The 27,282-nt window shown below is 45.6% G+C and overlaps 1 protein-coding gene across 1 annotated transcript in view; it reads right to left on the reverse strand.

Annotated features, from left to right (window-relative positions):
- COL6A3 (collagen type VI alpha 3 chain) overlaps window positions 1-27,282 on the reverse strand; it is a 57,599-nt gene that overhangs the window by 29,524 nt on the left and 793 nt on the right. Inside the window, exons 2-5 of the mRNA XM_054278220.1 lie at window positions 19,410-19,555; window positions 8,967-9,569; window positions 4,315-4,881; window positions 926-1,543 (exon numbers count right to left, since the gene is read on the reverse strand). Coding sequence (XP_054134195.1) covers window positions 926-1,543; window positions 4,315-4,881; window positions 8,967-9,569; window positions 19,410-19,497 — 1,876 coding nt within the window. The 5' untranslated portion in view covers window positions 19,498-19,555. The remainder of the gene's footprint in view (window positions 1-925; window positions 1,544-4,314; window positions 4,882-8,966; window positions 9,570-19,409; window positions 19,556-27,282) is intronic.

Genomic DNA, 27,282 nt, shown 5'->3' on the forward strand with positions numbered 1-27,282 from the left:
AAAGGAAGTGAGAGGGAGCAATAGGACACCAGGAACAGTAATTCCTTGTGAGATCTCCACCTGAGAAAATGCAGCTTGGTGGCAGTGCCTACTCAGGGCAGATTGCTTTACATTCAGAACCACCCTCTTTCTTTGGCTTTGCTCTCTAGGAAAGATTCTATCCTATTATACTCTCAGCTTCTGCCTTTCCAGGATGATTTTTTGATTCCTAATAAAGTGTTTTCTGCAGTGGTAATTCAGGTAATTCAGAGCCTGAATTATCGCAGAACATCATACTGATAAATGGGGATGGAGGAAATCGGTCTGGTTTAGAAGGGAATGAACAGAGTAGGACAGCAAATTTCTAAGGGACTTCTCTGGGGTGGATATTCTTCATCCCAGGCATATACTGGCTGGATTTCACTCCAAGGGAGACCAGAAATGTAAGATCTGATCCTTCTCCTGATGCCTGCCTCCAATTTCCCTTTCCCCAGTGAATGAGGGAGGCAAAAGTAGGAAAAATCAGGATGTCTTACATTTAGCAGAAAGCTGACCTTGATTTTTATTGGTGTGAAGGTGCCCCTGTAGCATCTAAAGGACACAATTTCCATTCCAGAAGGAACAGCATGGACTTAAAATCCATCCACTTAAAATAAGATTAAGGTGATAACATTCACTTCGTGGGTCTTCCACATGAATGCAGCATGGACCACCTTGAGGGGCTGGGCTTAAAGGTGGCTCAGTTAATTTGCACAGCTCCTACCAACCTTGAGTGCACCAACAGGGAGACCATGACAGAATTCTATCTAATTCTGAATTCTAGAATTCAGAATTGGAGTCTTAGCCATGACCATCTTTGCTTTTCTCAGTTTGTGTTGCAGCCATGATGTTTCTAAACATCATATTTTGCCACTGGCTCTCGGTGCAGACACAAACATCTTCTCACCTGGGCTGGGTGATGTGAAAACCAGGTCAGGGGCCAAAGATTGTATCTCTTGCTTGGTCAGCCGGATGACTCTGTTGGAGACGACCTGCTGCACTGAGTCCAGCTGGCTGAAGTCGGGAACAGAGATAGCAAAATCTGGGAGGAAGGAAATGGTCTGCAGCTCTGTGAGGTCGGCATTTCCAATCCCAATGCCAAAGGGCACCGTGCCGCTTGTCTTCAGGACCACTGAGGGCCTCCTGACATCGTCCTGGGACCGGTCAGCAGTCAGCAGGATCAGGAACTGCGGGACGCCCTCCGCTATCCTGCTGCCGCTTGACACCGTGAACACGTTCTTGATGAGATAGTCAAGGGCTGCCCCCGTGTTCAGAGGAGACCCTCCCATGAGCTTCAGCTGCTGGATGGCACTGATGAGATCTGCTTTGTCCTCGTGGGTGTCCAGCAGGAACTCGGGCTGGATGGTGTTGCTGTACTGCGCCACGGCCACGCGCACCTTGTCGCGGCCGATGTCCAGGCTCTCCACGACTCTTTGGACAAACGTCTTCAGGAGAGGGAAACCTCTTCTGACACCGTCCGAGCCATCGATCAGAAACACCACATCCTTCTTCTCACCTCTCTCAACTACAGTTTGAGACAAGTAAGGGAATGGGGGGAGAAGTGAGATTCTCTTTTGCAGTGGTTAATGTTCTCCTTGTACATTGAACCGAAGGAGAACAAAGCTCGGGGAGGGGAGGGGAGGGCGAGGTGTCAGGAAAGGTTCCTTTGCCACTGGATGCAATCCCTGCTGAGAGGGCAGATGGGTGGAAGCTGGTGGAAACTGGAGTGCAGTGCACTCCGTGCCTTACCCACCGAGTCATAGAATCATAGACCCATGGGAAATGGGGTGCCAAGGGACTTCTGGGTGCCATCTCCTACCTGAGCTCCCAAGGGGCGTGGGGAGCTGGCATTTGACTTTGCAGCATGCAACAGGAGCCTGGAGTAGTTTGTTCCCAAGAATCAATGAGTTTCTGGATGAAATGGCATATAGGGAGTGCTCACAGGGAGATGGTGAAGAGAGGGAGAGAAAAGCTTTTCTGAACTTAGAAATAAATAGTTCTGAAAAGAAATTAAGAAATTGCTGGAGTGGACATCCAGCTGAAAATGCTGAAATGCTCTTCTAAAATGCTAGATACTGATCTCTGGGTGTTTGGTTTTTTTTCTTTACTATCTTCAGACAGGAAAAAACATGCTAATTGTGGCCAAACTCTTCTTCTCAAAAAAAAAAAAACCAAACAAACAAAAACCACAAAGAAACAAACAAAAAAATCTCAAAATCAAGACCATGAAGTGTCAAAGATAGAGAACTTTGACCGGTTATGCTGTTGACCAACAGAATTGCAAAGTTTTGGCTAGGCCAAGCAGAAAACATCACTGCCTCTCAAACATAGCAACTGCTGGATGACATCCCAAAAAGTACTCTTGGCTTGCTTAGAGCAAGGTCGAGTGGGACAAGCAGGAGCATGATCTGCCCCTCTGAAGAAAATATTAATTATCTACTTACGAATGCTTAGCCATGTAAAGAGTTAACAAGGGCAGTTGAACTCTTAATGCAGACTTCAGATCAAATATATTTCTTAAGAGGATTGTTGGAAACCTGCATAGGAGAGGAATATTAATATAGGTGGGAAGAGGGAGCAGACATTGCCTGGTGTTTCCCTGTTGCATATACTTTCTCTAAATTTCAGGAACAAGGGGAAAGTCCTATTAAAAATCCCTGTGTAGCAGATAAAGAAGAATAAAAAATAAAGAAGAAAAAGAAGATAAAGATAAGATAAGATAAAAGAAGAAGATAAAAATTATAAAGAAGAAAAAAAATATGGTTGCTCTTATGGAATGGATGTCTTTTAGCCAAGAATACTAGGAAAACTGGGTGGATGCTGCTGTCCCTGAGCAAATGGCACATTTATTAATAGTCCTTGGTGGCCAAAGGAATTCCAAACGGTCTGGACAAGACAGAAATGGTTTTAAAAGGGAGGATGGAATTCAAGAGCACTGATTGCACAAGTCTTGTTTGAGACAGAAGCTGCACAAATATGGGAAGGGTCATGAATCCTCATGGAAAGGATGGGGTAAGAGATGAGCAGGGGATGCCGTTGTCACGCTCTGGACATTTGGAGCAGGCTGATGATGGGGAGGCAAGAGTGAAAATGTAGAAGAAAACCTACAAGACCTACAAGGAACGATTGAATGAGCTGGGTACACAGCTGGTGACACAAGGACTAAGACCAACATGTTAAGCCTAAATTAGATTAAAAGACTGCAGAAAAATCTAAGACCTTTTCATCTATCTAACGTAGATGAAAATATGAACATTTGGGAGCAAGCTGACATCTATGTCCTCCTCAGGTTGAAGGAGATGTAGAAGACTTGAACTGTGACTAGGGAGGCAAAAGTGTGACATGAAGGGAAAGTGCTGTCTGATAAAAGCAACTGAGCAGATTGGCTATGGAATCTGGGAAGTGTCCCCCAAAGGGTTTCCAGAACAGATTAGATCAACGTAATCCAGTTCTGGGCAAAAAGATCCTGCTGGGGACAAGGGCGTGTAGCAGATGGCACCCTGAGATTCCTTCCAGCCCTATTTCTTTTTCATGTTTCTATGATTCTAAGTCCATCTGCCCCTTTAGGGAGAGATGAGATGGATGTCGTTACACTTTTCCTTGTTTCCACCTCCTGTTGGGAGACAAGCTAATGATCCAATTAGGGTTGCCTCAGGAAATCACACAGCTGAACACACATGATTTCCAGTACTGCGGTGTGAATTTGTTGTTGTGGCCATGTAATTCTTTTGAAGACCTTTTAAAAATTATTCTTCAATGAATCCATCTCATCTACTGAGTTTGAATGGTAACTGAGTCAAGAGCATCTGATTTATTGATGTGTTTGTAGAAAATGTAGAAACTGCCATCATATCCTGGAAGAGACAGCAGAGCAAGAGTGAATCCAGTGTGCCGGAATCCACTCCTCCAGAAGAGGGAAGATGGAAAGAGAAATTGAGACGAGCCAGTATTTGCTTCTTTTATCTCTTGCCCAGCATTGCACATCAATTAATGCAACATCTCTGGGGCAACAATGTCCTGTTATTTCAGGTTTGTCCCGTGTTCTACACACTGGAAACAGCATCAGCTGCAGCTCTTGCAGCTGAGCAAAAGCATTTCCCCCACTTATCATCAAAATTTCGTTTGGCACTTAATGCTTCGCCAGATCAGAGTGTGAGCAGAGGAAACTCCAAGTACAACAGCAGTTTCTACACAATCATTTTAAACACCACCAGACCCAGATGCTCCAGTTACCAACTGAGCAGGGCATGTAAGTCATGTCTTTCAGCCTCTTGGAAACCCTGAGGTTTCCTGTACCTGCTGGCTGAAGCTGGACTGTTCTCAGCAGGTTGACTATGCTTGGCTGAAGCTCTGAAATCCGCTGGAGGGATTCGACGTTCAGAAGGAATTGTGGGGCGTAAACAATCCTTTCCAGCTCTACAGGGTCAGCATTTTTGGCTCTGATACCAAAGGTTACCACTCCAGCATGCTTCAGAACATCTGATGGCTCCTCCACATTGTCGGTCGATCTCCCAGCAACGAGGAGGACCAAAAACTGAGGAACCCCTTCTTCGATCCTGCTTCCAGCTTCCCTCACAAACAGCCTCCTTACAGCCTCATCGAGTGCAGCTCCGATGTTCAGCTGCTTCCCAGTTTTAATCTTCATCCTTTTCACTTTGGTAAGCATATCTTGTTTGGATGAGTACTCGTCAAAGTCAAATTCAATTTGGATGGTGTCGCTGAACTGCGCGACGGCGACTCGCGTGGCGTCGGGACCCACGTTCAGGTCAGAAATGACTTTGTGTACAAAATCCCGGACGGCAGGGAAGATGCCCAAGAGGTTGGCTGAGCCATCAATCAGGAATAAAACATCCTTCTTGCTTTCTAGAATAAATTCACAAATGAAAAGGGGAGGGGAGGGAAAAAAAAGAAATGAAAGGGTTTTTCTTCTCGTATGCCATCCTAGAAAATTGTCTGCAAGTTAGCTGGGTTTCATTCTTTCAGTATTCTTATTTACCAAAGTATTCAAAGTCTGCAGAACTATACAGCATCTGAGGAAGAAGGGAAAGCAAGGACATGTCTATCCTAAGACTCAATAAATTCAGGCACCAGAAGGAAATATCATATATTGTATCACATCATGAATTGGCTGGTTCAGTGATGTTTAAGCTCTAGCAATATGTTGACAATACAGACATGAAGTAAAGCAGCAGTGGATGGTTGGCTGGGGCTTTTTTCCTATTTAAAAGCTCAGTAGACAACAAATAGACAGTTCATGCACATAGACACGAAGCATTTTCTGGATCTTCTCCCATTTGCATCACAAGGAGCATCTAAATCCATAAAAGACTTTCACCTGTTTCAATTTGATGCCCTTTTGATCTCATTGAATACCCAAGGCAAACCCAAGCCTCTTGTACCTTCATATTTATCTTAATGGTCTCCTTTCCATACTAACCCATCCCAGTTGTTCCTATGTCTTCCTGGGCACATAGCCATAATAATGGAATTTGTGAGAAAAGACCTGTTTAAAAAGGGTTAAACTTGCCAAAAGCCTTTGGGTTTAATATTGGAGGATAGCTTTGAATTTCTGGAGTCAAATCCAGCCTCTCTGACAGCCTGATAACATCACTTTGACCAAGTGGTTCTGGGGATGGATTTGTCCACCTGTTCCTGGCTAGACCTCTGCTCCTGTTTGCTCTTTGGCATGATTTTTACCTTTCCACACCACTTCTTGTGGTCAAAATCTCACATTCCCATTGCCTGATTTAGTGCACATGATGTATTTACAGGTTGTGACCCTCTTATGGGAACAGCAGGGGAACAGCAGAGCCAGTGACTGGTGGGCAGAGACTCACTCAGGTCCTCCTTTGTTCCTGACACACCAAAAGACTTAAAACTGTGCTTTTAAGGTGTGGTAGCAATGACTTGAATAAAATTAAGTGCTGCCAGTGTCAAGCCATGTATTCATAGAATCATAGCATGGTTTGGTTTGGAAGGGACCTTAAAGATCATCAAGTTAAGCACAGCCACAACCACTTTGATGACTCAGGGCTTGGACACATGTACTGTGGAAACAAGAAATTCACTTAAACAAGATCAACTTCATGCAGTCAGCATGCAGGAAGGTAGGCATTACCTGTTGGGGCGAGTGGAACCTCTTCCACACCTCCACTAACATATGTTGTTATGGGCTTATTTAACTCCTGGGGTAAAGCTGCCAGGGCACTGAAATCATCCACAAAATACACCATTCTTGGATTAAAGGCAATCTGCTCAAGTTCTGCCTTATCCGCATTCCTAACGCCCACAGCAAAGGTCAGCACTCCGGCCCGAGCTAATTCATTGGAAACTTGGAGGAAGGGATCGGCAGAGCTCCCTGCCGCCACCAGGACCAGCACCTGGGGCACTTGTTCATTTATCCTGCTCCCACCGGCCTCCGTGAAGTGACTCGAGAGCACAAAGTTCAGCGCGGAGCCGGTGTTGAGCACCGAGCCCCCCCTGGGCCTCAGCTGCCCCAGGCGCTGGATTATGTCAGCTTTGGTCTGGTAGGAGTACAGGGAGAACTCGGTTTGGGGGGTGTCGCTAAATTGCACTAAGCCCACTCGCATTTTGTCGCTGCCGACATCAAGGTAGTTAACTAGGCCGGCCACAAAGTCCCGCACAAAGGGGAAGTTGGCATTTCCGACGTTGAGTGATCCGTCCAAAAGAAAGATGATATCCCTTTTGGTTACTTGAACTGCGGTAGAGCACAGAAAACAACGTGAGACATGGCACAAAACGAAAAATGGAAAACTGTATTTTTATCATGTGTGCATGCAGCGTACGCCGTACACGCATGTGGACCGTGTTAGGGTGGAGAGAGAGAGAGGAGCAAAGGTGTGATGAGCGCAGAAGTAACAAGGAGTTTGCTGGAAATGACTGAATTGGGCAGGGAAGGATCAGCAACCCTTTTAAATGTCAGGCTCAACAGCTACCTGAGGATACCTGCCTTCTTGAGCTCTGCACTTTACTATCTGTTGTTACAGACATGTGTTTTGTGGGATGTTGAAGGGGGAGAAATTTCCCACTTTTGGCAGCTCTTAGTTCCATTTTTAAGGTTAAATCCTTCCTGGGCTATCTCCAGGCATCTGAGCTCCAGGATGTAGGTCTACACCCCAAAGACATCACAGGGTCATGACCCTGTGCTCTTTTTCTGCTCTAAACATGTCCAGATCACAGACCAAAATGCCAAGTTTTTAAATAAAATCTTGGAGAACTGATGTCATCCAAGACATCCCCCCAGATGCCTTCCTCCAAATGAATTATTCAAGAATTTATTTATGCCCATTGCTAATTCTGCCCATTATATTTATGTTTAAAGCATTTCTGGCTAGATTCATCCACCCTCTAGCTTGCCTTGTCCTATAAACTTGCTGTTCTGTATATAAAATACATAAATACTGAGCTATTCAGAACAAAAAGGAAATAAAGGGCTCTTTGGAATACAGGGATTGCTCTCAGATTTTACAGATTGTCTTGGTTTTCTGTATTTTAAATTTTTCCCAGAAAAGTGCCATTCAAGGCCCAGGGTGAGACAATAGCCAGTTAAAATGCAACTGCCCAGTGTCAAAATCAGTTTTGTTGCTATACATAATAATTTGTAGGGGTAGGATACAATCCTTTGCTTATTGTGTGTGTGAATAGCTGTAAGCACAAAAAAAGGACTGGAAAATAGAGAAGCTGCATGAATGACCTTTGAAGAATGAGAAAACACAGGAACATTTTTAATTTACATTGAAAAATAAGCACATCAGCTTTGGTGTATAGCCATGCAAAACTGTATTAGCTGCAGACACACTCTGAAACAAAGCTAATTAAATTATAGGTCCTGTGATATTCATCTTCATTAAGGACAAGTATTGGCAAACTGATTTCAAAATGTCTTCTTTTCATGTAAATCAGACACATGCTTTAATTCTTTCAGGATTCTTTCCAAACATTCTGTTTATTTTCCACTGCAGTTTATAATTTTAAATTACGTGAGAAACTAGAAAAAAGATGGACACAATTCAACAGCTACTTAAGCCAGTGGGAACCTCACTATTGATCTTACTGGGGGCTGGAAGAAATCCTGGTTTTCTAATGCTCGTATGCCATGAGACAAAAATACAAGGCTCAAATATGGTCTAGTGCAGCATGGATTTCACCTCAAGCATCTCTTTTGTGAAGAAATCCTGATTAATTTGATATAAAATCTCTGTGCACCTGGAACAACTCTTGAAATGCAGGGGGAACTTCCTCAAAAGCCATGACCCTATCAGTTGGCTTCTTCCAAAGTCTACTGATGTCAGTGGCAAGGGCAACTAAAAAGAGTCCACTGGCTTTGTGGAGCTTTGGATCATCTTCCAAACAGATTAAATTAAAATCAATACTGAAATATTCTTGCATTCCTCTTAGGCCTTGAGCTGAGTAAATCATAAGAAAACTAAATATGTTCCTGAAGAGTGAGTTTCGGTCCAACAATGTTAGCTCTGAACATCTCCACAAAACAAACTGGCTTCTGCTCTTTACACTCCAAAGAAACCTCTACTTTCCTGAGCAAACACCCACTATGGATAATTCCCAAACTGAGGAAGAGACTTTAACACTCACAGGTGTCCCATTCATAGGCTACATAAACCCTAAGAAGAGCAAAACCCTCCGCTGAACAATTTGGGTACGTAACTACTAAAGCACATCTTCCACATCATCCAGGCCTTTAAATGTTGGTGACAAAATGAGAACAGGACAAAAATCTCCAGGAAGGAACCATAAATCTGTAACAACAACCACGCTACCAAGTTCACTGACCTGTTCATGCACTCACATTTAACCATGCTGGAACATGCATTTGGTATGGTTTTCCCCATTATCTGTACATGTCACAGAATAAGAATAGGCAAACTTATAAACCACACCTCCTTAATTAGAAAAAGACCTTTAATTACCTGAGGGTGGCTCTGGGACGAGCAGTCCTCCAGAGAGTGTCCGGATAGGTGACAGCACTTCAGGAAGAATGGCTTGCATGAACTGGAGGCGGAAGTCGTTCGGGTTGAACACAAAATCTTGTTCATGAGCAATTTCTTGAAGCTCTGCCAGGTCAGCGTTTCTCGACCCAACGGCAAGGGTCACTATTCTGTTCCTCTTCAGCTCTGCTGCAGCTTGGTCAACAGCATCCCTGGACTTACCCCCAGTGATGAGCACCAGCATGGGGAGCACCCCTTCCTCCACCCGGCACCCGGCAGCACTGGTGAAGAAGTTGGTCCTCACAAAGTCCAGTGCCGAGCCAGTGTTGAGTGTCGTGCCACCCATGAGCTTCATCTTCCTCACATTGGCCATCACATCCTTCCTGGTCTGGTAGGTGTTAAAATAAAACTCTGGCTTCACAGTGTCTGCGTACTGTGCCACGGCCACTTGGATCAGCTCGGGTCCAACCTCCAGCCTTTGGACAATTTTGGCAACGAAATCACGGATTGCGTTAAAGGGGGCAGCCCCCAAGGCAGTTGAGCCATCTATCAGGAAGACTATATCCTTCTTGTTCACTTCAATAACTGCAAGTAACACATGAACATCATGTTAGCCTTCAAAACACTCTGCATCGGTTCTGTGCCAACAGCTCAGCAATGTTCAGGACCTCTCGTTTACGTGGAGTACTGTTACTCTCAACACCTTTAAAAAGGTCTAGATTACTTTTTTAGACTCCAGCAAAGGACTAATAGAAAATCTGACTCTTTCCCCTTTCTAAAACACCAAAGATTTGGAGAGTTGCAACAACTGTGATTTTTTTACACACTTGAATATTAAAATATATGTACACGTCAAAGCATAAATGGAAAGCAGGAAGGAGAAATCTTGGCACTCAGAGGGCACATGAGATAAAATAAGAAGGTGATGCTCCTTCCATCTGCAGAGGAACCCCCTGAATGGTGGTGGTTTGGTGTGAGAAGGATTAGGTTCCTGAGAACAATGACACAAGTAGTCTCCACCTACTCAACATATCTGGATTTTGGGTCTTTGCATTCTAAATCTTATTCCTTTTCTAACAAAAACAAGTTACGGTTTCTCTTGGCACGGCTGGCCCAGTCATGGATGAGCTGGATTATGTTCTGGTGGCCATGTCTTTAACAAACAGGTTTCTTGGCTTGTAACTTCCAAAACTTTATTATTGATGATGGCACAGGACACAGAAAAGGTAAAACTAGCTTTCCAGTGCCCTTGCTAAGTTTGAAGAAAGATATAGTCAGGGAGGAAAAAAACCCTGTTTTGTGGCATTGGAACCAAAGCATCATGATATTTAATACAGCAAATATATTTTCTTAAAAGGTAGATATTAACAAGACCAAAATGATTGTGATAACAGCATTATACATGATTATCATGATGCCTAACCTTGATACCATCTTTTAGACAAATCCTCTCACATCATCACCTCCCTGATTTCATGCCATTGACGTGAGAAAGGAAACTTTGTGCTGCTTCCAAGTCATGCTGGAGCACCATGAATCATGGTGTTATGTTGGATTTGGGGTATCCTTAGATCACCCACCCATCTAAGGCCTCCTGATATGGGTTCAGGATTCAAGGAGGCAGGTCCATCACGTCCCAGGCTTACTGCCTGCTCCCACGGGGATCTCACACCCCCAGGGCAAGCGGTAGCAAACACTGCCTTGCCCTGCCTGGATGGAGCAAAGCAGCCCCCAGCCCATCAGGGCTCCTCTGCATGGAGTCTGTTTACTTTGGACTTCAACAAAGAACAAAACTTTGGCTGCAGTCCTCCTTGGCCAGCCACCAGCTGGCCATGGATAGCCGTGCTCCCAAAGGCTGGGTGCTGTCAGGTTTCTCACTAGGGGTGAGTGCCATGAGACTGGGCTGCCCCGAGGGGTGACTTGGAGCTGGGGGTGACATTTGAGACTCAGCTGCCCCTCTGCCCCCAGATCCTGAAAGATCTGCCAGCCTTGCAGCACCTTTGCAAACACCCCTCTCACGGAGTCATGCTAGAAATAGTATAATTAAGGACCAATCGTAAAAAATGGAAGTTTAAAATTGCCTGCCATGGTGCTGTCAGGCATAAAATGGTGAGGACATGCACAAAGCAAACGTGGTGGTGCCCTCCTCAAGCCACAGCCTCAAGTGAGCTGACAGTGGTCTGCAATTGGCTGCCCAGGCTGTCAGAACAGAGCTACACACAAAGCAATAAGGGTTTGTGTAAATGATCCCTTTCCCAGAGCCATGATTTCCAGCACTCATCCCTCCAGCCAGGTTTTTTTCCTCCTCAGTTACTCCAAGGAGGAGAGGGCTGAAAACAGGAAACTTTCCAAATGGATAGCAAGGGCTGAAATCTCTGCTTTGTGTGACCCAGGAGAAATGTCCAAAGCACATCCCAGCAGCTAGAAACTCAAAAGTGGAGAGCCTGGAAACTTTTGACTTTTGGGGGAAACATCAAAGGGGCTTTGGAAAGATGAGGGAGGCTGGGAAGTAAGAGTTCCCCAGCTTCTCATTCCTGTTGCAGCTCTCAAATCCTGCAGTACTTTTCCCTCAGAGGAATACAAGAATCAAACCCAAAACACACAGGAAGAAACAACCCATGGTTGTGCTTTGCATGGACACAATTAATGCAAAAGCCTTTGAGCAGGGCTGTGCACATCTCATAGGGCTTAATCCAAAGCCCTGTAAAGCTGATGGCAAGCCTCCCAAGAATTTCAAAGGATTTGGGATCAAAGCATTGTATCTTTGACTCTCAAAGCTGGGAATGTTGGAGGGTGTCAGCGCTGAACCCAGCCCTGCATAGCTCCATCCTCATTGCCATGTCAGCTGTCTGGTGAAGCTCCTCATCTAACTCCATCCTCATCTAACTCCTTCATCCAGTGGGTAAAGGAGCAGAAAGCCACTTTGGAACACCCCTTCAGCCCAGGATGAACAGCTGGCAAGCTAAAGTGAAGCGAGATGACTTCAGCATTTCATAGGAGCACTTGGCACCTCAGAGGGTTTGGCATCCCTTTTGGGCTGCAGTGTCTCCCAAACTGCTTTGCACTGCAGCCTTCCAAGTTGTCGATGTCAATCAAGCAAACCAGTCAAAATTTATTTCCATGGGTGTCAGGGGAAGGAAATTCCCTAAAGATCCTTTGGAAATAATCTACTTCCCCATTTAACATCCATCTGTATGTAACTGTACAGGCTGACGTAGCACCTTCCACAAATGAGCTGGAACTTTAAGTGAGAAATATACAAGTGGAGATGAAAAAAAAAAGGTACCAAAATTTTTTAATCTTGCCATTCAAACTGTTAAAAATCAGACAAGAGGAAAGAGAGATTTTCCACTGAGTTGCATGGATCCCAGCATTCACATTTTAGCTACACATGCTGACTTCGTATTAGTTGGCTAAATATGGCTCTTGTAGGGTGCTACAAGAAGAAGTTCTTCATGTTCTTTCCTGGAATAATCAAGGCAAGGTCATAAAATGATCTTTAAGGCAAATTCCTCCCTTTGATTTGAGCCACAGGATAGCAACCATGCTTAGGCATGGATCAGCAAAGACATCTGGAATGCAGTTTTATATGTCAACATACACCATGAGGAACAGTGTGTACAGAACTCCAGACTGACAAGGGGATCCCACAAGTGCTGTTTGCATTAAGCATCCTGTTAATTAAGTGCAGCAGCTCCAGGCTGGCCCCTTCTAGAGGCCTCTGCAATATGTCATATTGTGTCTTTCATAAATCACCTATTAGCCCCATAAATCCAGATATTCATTATTCTACCACACCTGAGTTGATGCTAGTCCAGAAGTAATGCCAATGGGACTTATGGGTGACAAAGTAACCTAAGTGGAATATTAACACCTGCATTTTTAATTCCCATAGCCTCATGGAAACAGTAAACTTAGATGATGAATCAAAAGTAAGGATTTCACTCAGAAGAACAAAGGGCTGTTCAGTTTTTAAGTTCAACAACACAGGAATGTCACCCTTTTACCAAGGGCAGCGCAGAGCTTCAGTGAGTTGTAGAATTTTACTCTTTTAGCAAGGAGATAATTTCAAGTCTGGTACACAGGGATCCATTTAGCATTCCTGATGCCTTCCTCAGCCACATTTTATGGTCATGACACTTCAACTGACATATAATGTAAGCTTACTTGGCATAAATATTTTTACAACTGGCAGTGCTGCAGTGTTTACTCCCAGGGTGCTTAGATACCTCAATAAGGATTATGTGAGTTTTTTTATTATACCCCTTTTTTTTATACTCTGCTCCTGTCTTTTAAAACACCCCATATGTCATGCCAGTTATTGTAACAAGATCTCATGGTTTTTGAGAGATAACTCAGTGGGTTAGTGAGTTTCTGCACAGAAACACTGCTTCTCCATAACCAGACCAGAGAAATTAACTGGGAAAAAAAGTTAAGAATATTTAAAGCTTTAAATATGCTTGTAAAGTGTGCAAAAGCTTAATCATTCATGGATTCACTGAAATGCAAGGGTCTAGAAAGGCATACATACCTTCAGTCACAATGGTTGGGGCCGCTAACAAAATGAGTCTTTGGGCCACTCCAACAATGTTGGGCAGTAATAATTCTTGAAGAGCATCAAGGTTACGGATATCCAGGGCAGTATAGGCGAAGCTTCCATCAGTAGCAATCTGCTGCAGCTCTGCACTGTCAGCATTCAGGACCCCAATGCTAAACGAAAATATACCAGCTTGCTTCACCGCTAACAAGCCCTCTCGGATATCATCACTAGACTCTCCACCACTTATCAGCACTAAAATCTGAGGCACCGCTTCCTCTATCCTGCTGCCTCCCGCCTGGGTGAAGAGGTTCTCCACCACGAACTCCAGTGCCGCACCGGTGTTCGCCTCCTCGCCCCCGCGGAATCCGAGTGCCTTCACGGCATCCAGGACATCCGCCTTTGTGGAGTAGCTGCTCAAAGAGAACTCGGTTCTGGGTTGATCACTATACTGCACCACCCCAATGTGTATCTGCTGAGCTCCAACTCTGAGGCTCTCAATCAAATTTACAAGGAAATCGCGTATGGCTGGAAAATTGACACCTCCGATGTTGTTTGATCCGTCAATAAGGAAAATTAGGTCAGCGGACTCTTGAGCTTTAAAAAAAAGAAATGCAAAAGGTGAAAGCATTAAAATGGGTGATTACATGCAGTTGTAACAGTGTTCTGACATGTTTCTTGGAAAACCAGTGAGAAACACGAAAATGAGAAAACAAAACAACATGATCACTGAGGAGATGACTTTTGCCTCTTAGTTCTGCATTCTGATTGAATATGAGCTCTCAAGCCCTTCCCAGCAGCATCCACAGCCCATCAAGGGAGGGCTTGAGTGGACACAACATGAGCCAGTGGCTGTAGTAACATGTGGTCAGCATTACTGGCATGCAAGGAGAAAACTCCTCAGCAAAATACAGTTTTTGGAAATCTAGGTACATTCCATCAGTGGCCTGTACTGTCCAAATATTTAGACAGAGCCAAAAGAAAAAAAGTGGAATTTGGTGGCAATTCACAGTGAAGGTAGAAGGTGAGGAGGTTTTCATCATTGCTGCCTTCTATTTTTTGGGAGGAAAAAAGCCAGCATTTACTGGATGAAGGGAAAATTTCAGCTTCTCTGTCACAATTCTGCTCTTTTGCTGGTTAAACACAGAAGCTGAATCTATGGGCTTCTCCACCATGAATAAATATTACTTAAAACACATTTGTTAGAAACAATTGAAAAGGTTTTAGTTATTTTTCCTTGACTGTAACTCTTTGACCAGTTGCCAGCATCCACCTGAAGTTATGTCTCTAGCAGGCTGACCCACACGGTTCTCAACCCAGGCCACGCAAAAATTGTGCCACTTTAAACATTTTGCACAAAGATGGGTTGATCGTTGCCAGAGGGGTCTGGTTTGTACTTTTCATATGGATTCTGGGTATTCAATCAAGGAATGCAGAATCAGGTTAAAATAGGGTGATGAAATCAGTCATGACAAAATTATCCAACTCTAGTTGTTGTGACCCTACCCAGATGATCACAACATTTGCTGAGATATGCACACATCAAACAAAGCTTGCACATGGCATGAACCTGGTTTTGAGGGGCAGTATTTTTGAGACTTATCAAAGCAGACCCAAAATGCCCTGGTGTCTGCTCTTACTCCTTTTGCTCAACTAATGTTACCATCAACATCGTCAAGAGCTGTATGCATGCAAAAAAGAGGAGTGGGGGGAAAAACCCCAAAGCATGCTCAGATTTTTCCATGCTGGTACTCTCCACTCACATTAAGAACTCAAATTTCAGACTATTTTCAAATGACTGACAAGGAAAATTTGGAAATCTCTCTGTCAGCTCTCAACTTTGGAAAGCCAAAGGTGAAACCAACAGCAAAGCTGGTGTGCGGTTTAGCAAGGCTAGGAATAAACTTGAGATCTTTGCTGTTAACCAGCACTGCCAGTAAAATATTTATTTATTGCCTATTTAGTTGTTTTTCTAGTACATGTTTTCATAAACCGGGAGATTAAGGTAATGCTGCAATTCCAGTGACAATGGAGAAGGTCTCCAAGTCACCATCACTGCCCTGGACCAACTCAATGGCCAGTGTTGGCTCAGAGGAAATCACCAGGGTACAGAATTTCAAGGAGCTCCAGGATTTATTTTTCCATGGAGGCAAAATTCAGGGCTGCTTAGGCTTGATTTTACTGAGTAATTTTCAGTTGGGATGTACACATTCCACTTCATCGTAAAAATGAAAGAGAAACCTCACGGTGGTTTTACCCAGGGATACTTTAGATAATCCTGGATATCTTTTTTGGAGGAACAAGATTCCAGGCACTAATGGGTTGCTCCCACGGAAGAGAAAATAGATATGAAACAGATGCGTTGGATAATTTGTCATCACTGTAAAAAAAACCTTGTACTTCAGTGCACATTTATGGAACAAGCTGGTGTGGAGAACAAATAAAAAGCATGCTGGTTATACAACTAAGCGAGGAGGGTCAGATGAGACAGACAGGTCAGATTTAACAAATACTTCAGGGCAAACTCGGGGCTGACTGTTGTACTTACGTGAGTCAGCTCCAGTGACTGCCACAGACCAGCAGTTCTGGTTCTCTTTACTAGAACCACTACAGGACTGGGGCTTTTTTACACTTCCATTTCATATTAGGGCTCATTTCTAACATAGCATCAATGGCATTTTTAGATATTTTAATGCCACATCTAGTAATCAGATGAATAAATTACTTTTTAAACTCTTATGCAGATATTTGTACCATGTTTTGCACACTGTTGTTGTCCAAGGTTTAGGACCTGTAACATCTTTTCCCATGTTTAACAATACTCTGTATATCACCCATGCAAGTCACACAGGGACAACATTACAACAGTAGGATTAACTTAAATTTGTGTAATATGGGAAGGAAATGCTTGCAAAAAATACCTTTAAGCAGAAACAAACTTGTAAATGCACAAAATACACAAAGTAGGAATTTGGCTTTAAAGCTTTTAAGGGAATGTCTGTGGTTCCAGATGTTTCCATTCAATGGGGTTACCTGCTGGCATGGCCCAGAGGAGGACAACCAGCTTCCAGAGACCAATTTCCCAATTGATTTCAACAGGGAATTTCACTGGAGTCCTTCATGGCTAAGATGCCCAACAGCCACCAGAGTGCTGCCAGCAGGTTGGGTGTAACATTGATTTTCCACCAATATTGGTGTCATCTCCTTAGCATTGGAGAGCCTTTTGCTGCATTTGTGGGGCAGCTACCCCCCTGTGGCTTTCCTGTGACCTGGATATTTGCCCTGTCAAGCGCTTTGCACGACAAAAAACACACATGAGCACGGCCTCTTGGTGTTGCTCGGTGCCATGCAGTGATGGAGAGCACCCAGTGGCACTGGCGTGAGGGTTAATCAGGCAAGACAACACAGGGGGATTAATGTCACACTGCCTCATCACACTGCTGTGGCCTTACGTCGCCCCACAAGCTCTCGACCTTCAGATGGAGCCTCAGGAATAAAAAGAAAGGTTTGATCCCCAGGACTTCTGTTTTGAAAAACAACAAAGCTGCTCAGAAGGCTCTTGCCATGCTGGAATTTCATAAACAGAGAAGGGGTGGAGGAAGATTGGTTTGGGTTTGTTTTTTTTCAGGGAAATTGGGCCCTGTGTTGCAGTCAGTGCAGATCCATTGAAGCCAACGTGGTTTGCAGGGAGGTTTCAGTTATGGGTAGGGTCCAGTGCTCCAGCAGGCGGAAGCCATGGGCTTGTAGAGAAGACTTTTCAACAACACACCTTCTCCAGGTGCATGAGGAGAGAGGTTAAGGGACAGCTCAGAGGTGGGCTTTCAGCAGAGAAATTCCCCACCCAGCTTCTTTTGCTGTCTTCACCAAGAATGTGACTTCCTAGAATGGCACACTGCCCAAGAGTGTGACTTTCTGGAATGGCACACTGCCCAAGAGTGTGGCTTTCTGGAATGGCACACTGCACATCTCCCTGTCCCCCTACCTGGTTCTAAGGGGACATCCATCATGCTGTCCCCACAACCAGCAGCAACCTTCTCAGTCTCCAGAGGATTTTCAGTCAGGGTCACCACCAGGTCTGGTGTGTTCACCCTCTGTTTCCCCACCTTGGGAGTAAACAGGACACGGCAATTTGCTAACTCTGCAGAGCTCCCTACGCTTGAATTTCCGTGCCATTTGTGCCAGAGGATGGCCACAAGGTGCCACTGCCCACTCAAGGATTCCTGCCCTGACTCCTGGCAGCCCTGGCTCAGTCTGCAAACAGCACCTCAGCAGCTGCAAACACGGGGCCACACGCTTCAAACCTTTATTTTTACACCTCTGAACGTCCATCTCAGTCTTGCCCCTCCAGAGTGGCAATGCCAAACAGCGCAGCGTCAGCAGATACCACCAGCCAGGCATTACCTGTGATGTCTTTAACCAGTCCTTTGGCCCCAGCCTTTTCTGGAGTCATGGAGGAGCGGACACTCGCCACTAAGTCCCCAACTATGCCGTGGAGAGCGGTAAAATTCTCCAGGTTGAAGCGGTGCGCATCGAGGGGTCCGCTCGCTACTTCCCGCAACTGCCCTTCCACCGGCTCCTCAACGCCGACCGCAAACAGGTTTACACGGGCCGAGTTAAGGAGAGATGAGGGCAGAGCCACATCATCCCGGGGCTGTCCATCTGTCAGCACTACAATAACCTGGGGCACGCCTTCACTGGCTCTGCTTCCCGCAGCTTTAGTGAGGTGCTTCTCGATTAGGTACTCTAATCCTTTTCCGGGCTCGGCGCCTCCCCCCACGTAAGTCATGTTGGCAATGTGGGACAGGACGTCCTGGGTGGAGGGGAAGGTATTTAACTGGAACTCTGTGCGGGGGTTTCCGCTGAACTGGACCAGGGCAAAGCGAAAATCATTTCCTCCCACATCTAAAGCCTTTACAACATCATACAGAAACTCTCGAACGAGTTGGAAGTGTTCCTTCCCAACGCTCCAGGAGGAATCCACTAGAAATATTATATCAGCCGCGGCAATGGTTTTGACAGCTTTAAAAAAACAGATGGGGGTTTAGGATTTTCTATCGGTCAGCACAAGCATGCCTCCTCCTCCTCCTCACCCAAACAACCAACAGCCTCCTTGGCACGGTGAAAGTGAAGCTCAGCTTCCCCTTATCGCCCGCAGCAAAATGAGAAGCACTGGAGAACAACCACGCAGCCGCCAGAGCCCTGCAGGTGCTGGGGGACAGCATGCCACCTGCCCTGCCCAGAGAGAGGGAGCCGAGGTGCTCCTGCCCTCCTACACCCTTGCCCATGGGTTTGGACACAGCCCTGAGCCAGACAGAGACCCTGGCAGCTTCACCTGTTAGTTCAGGCTCATTCAGCCTCCAGCTGCCCGTGTCTCTTGCATGGTCTTTGCTAGCTCCATGGTAATGCTCAAGGAAGGAAGGACAGCTGGGTTTAAGCAGCCTGGGTGCTGGCATGAGTTTTCTGCATTTTTCCTGCTGTCACACTTGGTGACAGCAGATCTGGTCCCAAAGGCACCAGCACCACCAAACAGCCTTTCTGCAGGTCAGTGGCAGTGCTCTTCTCACTGCTAAAAGCTCTCCTGCACATGCAGGGAGGGCAGAACAGCTCTTCCCAGGAGAAGACCCTCTCAGGACCACCCTGAGTGCAGGTCCCACACCCTGGTGCCCTGCAGAGCATCCTCCATGGCACAGCACCAGCCAGTGTCATGCTTGGGGAGGCACCGTGAGTGTTGGCCAAGGCCCGTGTCCCAGGGAGCCTCAGCAAGGTGGGAGCTGAGGAGCAGAACACATCCATCCACAACATCCCACGGACATGCATGTCAAACACCAAACAGTGCCAGGGAGTGCTTGTACAGGGCCAAAGTCAGGTGAAGCAGCCCGGGCTCTTACCTGCTTGCTGCTGAGCACCAACCAAGCCAAAGCCCGAGAGCAGGAGGCAGAACATTGCCACCAGGGGCAAATGCCGATGTTTCCTCATTTTGCTCTTTTAGGAGTTTTCCTTTTATTCTCTTTTGTTTCAGCACCTGACGTGAGACCTAAGGGGAGGAAAACAGGAAGAGTGAGAAATAGCAGCAGTGCTAGCCAGGCACAGATGAGGCACAACATAGAAAAGCCACACCATGTGGTTTTACAAGGCTTTTGTGGCACTTTGGCAGGAAAAAAAATTTTTTTGCTGCTAGACAGAGTGACAATTCACATAACTGACCTTCAATCACCTCTGTGGAATGAGATGACTTTTTTTTTACCTGTGCTGTCCCAGGCAATATGTAATACATAGGAAAAAGCTTAGGTTTCTCTACCAAAATAGACAGTGGCCTCCCACCTGCCCTCCCTATTCATGGATGACCAGTTGATACATCTCTGCCAACACACTTCCTCTTGCTGTTGCCTTTTCTCACTTTATTTCTTCCAAGCACCACAATAACTGCCCTGAACATTCCCCCTTGCCTCAGCTCACCTTTTCAGCTGTCCCAAATATACAAATGGAAATTTAGGCACTCTAGGCCCAAGTGAGCCACATGATCTGGCTGCACAGCAAAAAGCCCTTGGACTCCCCCAGGCTCAGAGCCCCGGTTGTGGAATAGCCTGCACTGGGCTGATCATATTTTGGAAAGGCACCAAGAATAATATTTTATCTGCTGGAGCCAAAAATATAATTTAAGCAAGTTTCTTACCTGTGATCCACCTGGCAAGCCTTCTGAAACAACGTCTCTGCCATGAAGGCTGTGTTTCTGTTGTCATAGAGATGACCAATTTATTACTTAATCCTCATTTCCAAGCCCACAGAGCAGAAAGCAGCAAGGCTTGCTTAACTGGGAAAATATCCTCCCAGAAGGGAACACAGTGATTTAATACCTTTCGTTCCCCAGAGGGGATCAATTACTCAAATCAGCCGAAAGTGACTCCAATACATCAAACTGTTAACCAGGTCATCATAAAAGGGGAAAAAAAAAAAAAGTGATTCCATTTTCTTGTTAGCATCCTTGCCAATTCCATCAGTCCAGACAGTTACAACCAAAACAAGAGCCTAAAAGGGCTAAAGGGAAGAGTAACTATTATTCTTGAGGAAAACTGTGGTAATTACACTGATGGTTATTGCTGGTATGGCAGGAAACAGAACCAAGAGTTGGGAATATGGGAACATCTGGACATAAGGAGCTAATCCCACTTCTGCTGTAGAGACACTCCTCAGGGATATCAGAGGGCAGTTCTGTGGAAAGGAAGGAACAACTTCCACCTGGTTTCCTGAAATCCAGTGTGAGCCTGACACTTCCTCTGCCTCCCTTTGTGTCAAAGCTGGGCTGGGGTTTGGTCTCTTTTGGGAGAAGAGATTTGCAGCATTTGGTCTTTCCTGTGCTCCAGGTGGGATTTATTACTGTCTTATAGCATGAGTGTGGGAAAAGCTCTCCTCTGCCTTTTCCCCAAAATAATAGTAATAGTAATAGTAATAGTAATAGTAATAGTAATGATGATGATGATGATGATAATGATAATGATAATAATAATAATAATAATAATAATAATAATAATAATAAATTGAGAGACATTGAACAGGGCCCCAGAGCCAGCGCACAATGTTAATCAAGACATGGCAAAGTCTTCCCTATTATTGGCAACCCCTCAATTTATAGAGGCAGCTGCAGCAGCCCAGAGGTATCATTGTCACTCCTGAAGAGATTAAACCATCACCTTTGTGAGTTGGCAGCCATCCATCCCCCTGGATATCCCAGTGCAAGCCAAACCTCCCAGTGCCTCCAGCAGGAGCAAACCTGCTCGGATGGATTGTGTCCCTGGTGGGCATCTTGCTCCCAGAAAAAATGGTTTCACCCAAAAAATAGTTTCAAATACAGAAGGGTCTGTAGGTCCTAGACCTTTTTTTCTGCAAAAAGCACCAAGCTCATGACAACCACCCACCCAACCCCATGGGAGAGTCTTCCCTCAGGGAAGAAATTTATGGAAGAGCTGCAAGTTTTTGAGTGGGATTCACTTTGCAGCATCCTTTGGGATTGTATAGAAGCCTAGAAGAGCCTAAAGTGCTGGACAATCCTCTCAGGCATAGGGTGGGGTTGTTGGGGTGCCCTGTGCAGGGCCAGGAGTTGGATTTTGACGATCCTTGTGGCTTCCTTCCAGCTCAGGATATCCCATGGTTCTCTGATTCGAGATGTGCACGTCTCAAATCCTCACAGCTGTGGAACCAATCAAGGATTGCTGGTGATAACAACCAAGGATCATTGGCAGTAACCCACCCTGGGAAAGGGCAGAATGTGGCTGGAGAAGAGGCCACATGGAGGCAGGGAAGCATTTTATGGGATAAACTTCCTTATTCTGGCTAGGGGGATAAGCACAGCACAGGGATGGTGTTGAGAAGCAGGAAGGCGTCCAGAGCCCCTTGACCCATTTCAAGAAATGGGAAAACTAGGAAAAATTTGTTGGCTAATTTACATTAAAAGTGACAATTTTTTCTCCAGGGAGGGGAAAATGTAGCTATAAAAGGTACAGCCATGTAGCCCAGGTGCATCTGTGCCCCTGGATATCCCGTCAGCTGGATCAATGCTGGAGTCAGGAATGGTGATCTCTCTTTCTTCCCTCCTTTCTGTCTCTCCCACTTTAATCCATCACCCTCCCTCTCTTCCCTTTCACTCTGTCCTGTATCCAAAAGCCATTGCCACGTGCTTATGCTGAGATCAGGGAGATCAGTGATTAACACACCCAATTCCATGCCAAGTGTGTAATTTGTTAATGAAACTTTCTAAGCTTTTGCAGGCCCTCTCACTTCTGTCTTTTCTTTCAATCATGAGCCTCCACAAACCTTGGGAGCCCACTTCCCCTTAAGGTTGGGATGTCACAGAGTGAAAAGTCTGCTAGAACTGAATGGAGAACATGAAATAAAATGCATGCTAAGGAAAACAGCCCACTAAAGTAATGTGTGCTGTAAAGCTGCTCATATTTCTTTCCCAAAATGCAGGAAGTTATGTTATCATCCTGTTTATTAGCTGCTGGCAGCCAATCCCTCCTCAGACACAACAGCTGGGGATGAGCAGAGCACCAAGATAAACCAGTGAAAATTGATGTCTTGCTGGCTAAAAAGTGACAGGACTGAAGCAAACATTTGGGGGCTTTTTTGGTTTTAATGTCAAGCAGCTGCTCAGAGCCTGTTTACAGCCACAAGATGCAGCCAGAGGGAAAAGTGAAACTCCCTGAGGCTGTGGAATCCCCCCTGCCCACAGGATCACCCATGAACTCCCACAGCAGTGGGAAGCTGAGATTTTTCCACAGAATTTCTTAGGTTGGAAAAGACCTCCAAGTCCGAGTCCAACCTGGGGACTGATTCCCACCTTGTCACTCAGCCCAGAGTACCGAGTGCCACATCCAGGTGTTCCTGGGACACCTCCAGGGATTTCACCTCATTCCCCATTTTATCTTTTAGGAGGCCTCCAGATCTATCTCCAGCTTTCTCTGTGACCTCCATCACGGTATTTATAGTTCTGTGCAAGCAGGGGGACTTGTCCATCAACAAGAGATGAGTGTCAGCATCACACAAAACCATCCTAAAGTCATAGGAGCCAGGATCAGCCATCAGAAGGAAAAAGGCAGCAAAGTCTTTAGGAAGAGGTGATGGATGTCTCTTAGAGATTGACAACTTAAGGAAAAGAGGAGATTTTAAGAAGAGCTGCTCCTGAGCAGCATTTTCTCTTATAGCCCCCTCTCCATGACACTCATTAGCTAATGAGGAATACTTCAGTGCTTGCAGAAAGGGGTGGGCAAGGAGATGATTTTCCTGTAGAAGAAGATGCAGCAAGGACAGCAACTTTTTTTGTAAAGGTAATATAGTGAGGGTTGGATAGGTGGGGGTAACTTTATTTTTCTTTCCTTGGTTGGGGGAGTTCACCCAAAACTCCACTCAGCTCTGTTTTGACGGAGCAAAGTCTCTGGTTCAGCGAGAAAAGTGGGTTTAAGACAATGAATAATGTGATTTTTATTGCTTGGCTTGCCTCAGCGAGGCACAAGAAGTAATTTCCGTTGCTCAATGTGTTCTTGCTTTGAGTCCCAAATTACCACCAGCCACAGGGGCTGGAGGTGGCACCCGCTTGCAGGGGATGGATGATAAAACCAGAGATGTGAAATCATTTTAATACTTGGTTAAGGTAAGCATTTGGGTTGCAACTTTATTCTCTGGCATTGTTGTGTTTTCAATAATGTATTTTCAACAAGGCAATTTAATTGTGGATTTATTTCATTTTTTAAATGAAAAGTTCCTTGCAGGCCTGTGGGGTGAAAGCTCTGGTGAAGCTTTTGCTATATCCATTTCAAGCTGGAAAAATATGCTGAAAAACCTGACACCTTTCCTTTAGGAAAGGAAAGAGTTTTCCTGAATTAAGTTAGCACCAAAGCCTGGGGAGCCAATTTCTTCATGATTCATGTGCTAAGAGATTAACTCCTGTAGCCTTCAATAATCTGAAAGTTTTATGTCTGTCTAGAGTTTATATAGTCTGTGCTGACCTCTTAATATTACAGTATTTCATCAGAAGCAATACATCTGTTCCTAATACTGCTCTCAAAAAGCAATCATTTCTACCTCCGACACAATGAAGTGATTTCCTTAAATATTTTCCCCAGCAGCTATTTTTTGCATATATTGCATACTTCTCTGCGCATAAAACTTGACTTTTTACATATTTTTTTTTCCTTCGAGTGGATGTTTTAAATTCACTTTCTAAGCTCTTGTTTGCTTGTGTTGGGGTGGGTTTTTTTCACTAGAGTGTAGTTAAAATAGAATAGATGGGATAACGGGAAGAAATTTCTTCCCTGTGAGAGTGGTGAGGCCCTGGCACAGAGTGCCCAGAGAAGCTGTGGCTTCCCCATCCCTGCAAGTGTTGAAAGGGACTGGAACAAAATGCTTTTTAATGTCCCTTCCAACCCAAACCATTTTGTGATTGCATTTATGACATTTGTTCCCATAATCTCCCTGTTCCTGTGACACATTCCTGCTGGGAAGCTGAGCAGCCTCTGGGAAGGAGCAGAGCATGGCAAGCATGGTAGGCAGAGCCACGACTGGCACATTTTCTGGGGACAAATGGCCTGGATTTGGGCTTGGCCTTGTGCAGCTTTCCCAGCTGGCACTCCCAGGGACATTTGGGATGCCCCACTACCCCAAATCACAGGATATGTGCTCCAGTTTTCCTGCCCAGCCATGCAGCATCCACAAAAAATATATTGACTAAAAACCTGAGGAGCAATTGCAGCTCTTAAATTCCCTTGTGCATGAGGGGTGGATCATGCTTTTCTCATGGAAAAAGAAGTGCATTTGCAGCTGGGTCTCAACAGCTTTTCTGAAAGGGGGACAGGGAGAGCAAAGCATCATCACACAGCTGGTGCAGGATGCTGTGAGAATACTCTAGACTTCTCCAGAAGTCTCTCATGGGGATGTCAGAGCCAAAAAAAAAGAAGTTTCTGCCTTCACCTGCATTTGCTTTGTGGGGATTTTCCCAACAAAACTGCTCAGCCTCAAATTCCCTTAGCTTGGCTGTTCTCTGCATCCACAGCAGCTGTAAGCCCTGCCAGTGGCTTGGGAGTGGACACCAGGCACCCAGAAAAACTAAATTTATTTTGCATCCCCAGCAGTGGGATGTGATTGCAGTCATGGCTGTGGAGTGAGCAGCTGGGAGAAGCAGCTCCCAAAATCCTGATGTGGATGGAGCCAGGGAGCTACAGAATGCCCTCTGGAGGCGAGGCATGCTCCTCTCCCGCCTGGACGAATTCCCCCTCATATTTCCCTGAGCTGGGGAAAACGTTAGCCAAAAGCCACTCCCGGATTCTGAGGCTGAATGCCATGGTTTTTTCCGTGAAAAAAAAAAAAAAAAGAAGCTTGGTCACCTTTTCAAGGGACAGAAGTGTCCCATGCCTGGCCACCCCTTCATCACAGAAGAATAGAACACTTCTCTGCCTGGTTCCACAGCCCTTGGGAGAAGCCAAGCTGGTTCCAGAGACTCAGGATGGGCTGAACAGGACAGATCCTGGGTTTATTCATGGCTCCAGGTGGAGACATTAAGATTTGTCTCAGCTCTTTTGAAGTGTAAACGTTGCTGCCAAGTGCTACTGGGAAGGTGAGGCTTGTGGGGTTGAGGGCTGCCCCTGAAAAAATTTATTCCTACCAAGGCAGACCTGGACATTAAAGAAAAAAAAAAAAGAAGACAGAAAGGATGGAAAAAAAATCTCCCTGCTTTTGCAAGCCACTGGAGCTCTGATTTTTTAAAACCAGTGTTCAGCAAAGCAATAGAGTTATGGTGCTTCCATGTCCTACCCAGGCAAGTTCCCTGGGTGCTAGAATTTAATATGAATCACATATTCATTGCTGTCCTTCTAAGCATGCTGTTGGCTTAAAATACAGTTGTTTTCTCCATCCAAAGACTGAGACCAAAATAGAGTCGTTAATAAGAGGAAAGGGAGTATTTGCTAAAATAAAAAAAAAAGAGGAAACTCCCTCGAAGATCAATGACTCTTTATGTATAGTAACCAGAGCCTCCCGGAGCCTCCCCACCCAAACAAATCAGCTCCTTAATGTGGAACACAGATCACTTAAAAAGGTGGAAAAAGTGATGGGCATGTGGAGGGGTAAGTAAGGCTGGCTGTGATTCAGGGCAAGGAGCAGGCACACAGTGCCACCCGGCGCTGTGCACGCCCAGCACAGGGCAGGCTCACCCCTCTGCTGCAAATCCTGTGGGGAACACAATCCAAGGCTGGCAAGGCTGTGCACTTACCATAGCTTGTGCTGGTGGAAGGAATAGGATGTTCCCTCCTGTTCCTGGACAGGCACGTAGCAAAAGTAGAGGAGGAACGTGATTTTTTTAAAAAAATTCTTCCCCCCTCCTTGACATGTGGGAATAAAGCAGGGGCTGGTTTAGCTCACCCCGGAATCAGGGAAAGTTACTGAGTTTGAATGGAAAGTCGTAGAGATGTTTGAAAAACCAGAAAGGGGACTGGGGAGGGTGCTGGAAACTGGAAAGGGAATGAATGAACCGTGGTGTGGTGGCAGCAAGCACACAGCCCTGCACTCCTGTCTTAAACACTGGCACAGCCCTGCTCATGGTCAGCCCCTCTGCAAAGACCAGGAAAGTTTGGGGATGAAAAGCCTGTTTGCCTGAGCTCTGACTGAAGGGATGGTGCCAGGGAGAAGTGGAGTTGAGTCTCTCCTCTGCCACCACTGCATTCTTGCATGACCTTGGAGGAATTCTCCAGCTCCCTGCAACAGCCTTAGTCTGGAGGCATCTCTCTACAAACCTCCTAAACTGGGCATTTGTGCCCCAGAACAAATATAATACATATCACTATATAAGCACCATAATTACCCAACCACAAATAATGATTTTTTTTTTTCCCCAAACCAGCAAGGAATGGGGCAAAGCCAAAATTTTGAAAAACACAGGAAAGATTCCTCTCCCCCAAGAGCGTGCACATGAATCATCGCAGCAACCAGAAATGAGCAGAGAGTTTCCCATTGCACTCACTGGAACCAGAGGGGCTTTGGCTACCCCCATTCCAGCCACTTTTGGCCCTTCTGCTTGGTCAGGAAACCAGTTTGGCCACAAGCATCTCTCGCCCCAGCTCTGCTTGGGAAGGGAGGGCTCAGCTGAGCCCAGCGGGATGGTGGCAGGGTGTCTCCAGACTAGTCATAGCCGCCCCCTCAGCACGTCTCAGGAGGCTCAGGGCAACTGGGGCTGCAGGGGGAAAGGGCTGGGGAAGGCAGGAGGGAGAGCAGACAGGA

Source organism: Melozone crissalis, unplaced genomic scaffold (genome assembly GCF_028551555.1).
Source record: "Melozone crissalis strain CALT ecotype California unplaced genomic scaffold, PUWL_Pcris_2 ptg000023l_1, whole genome shotgun sequence".
NCBI lineage: Eukaryota > Metazoa > Chordata > Aves > Passeriformes > Passerellidae > Melozone > Melozone crissalis.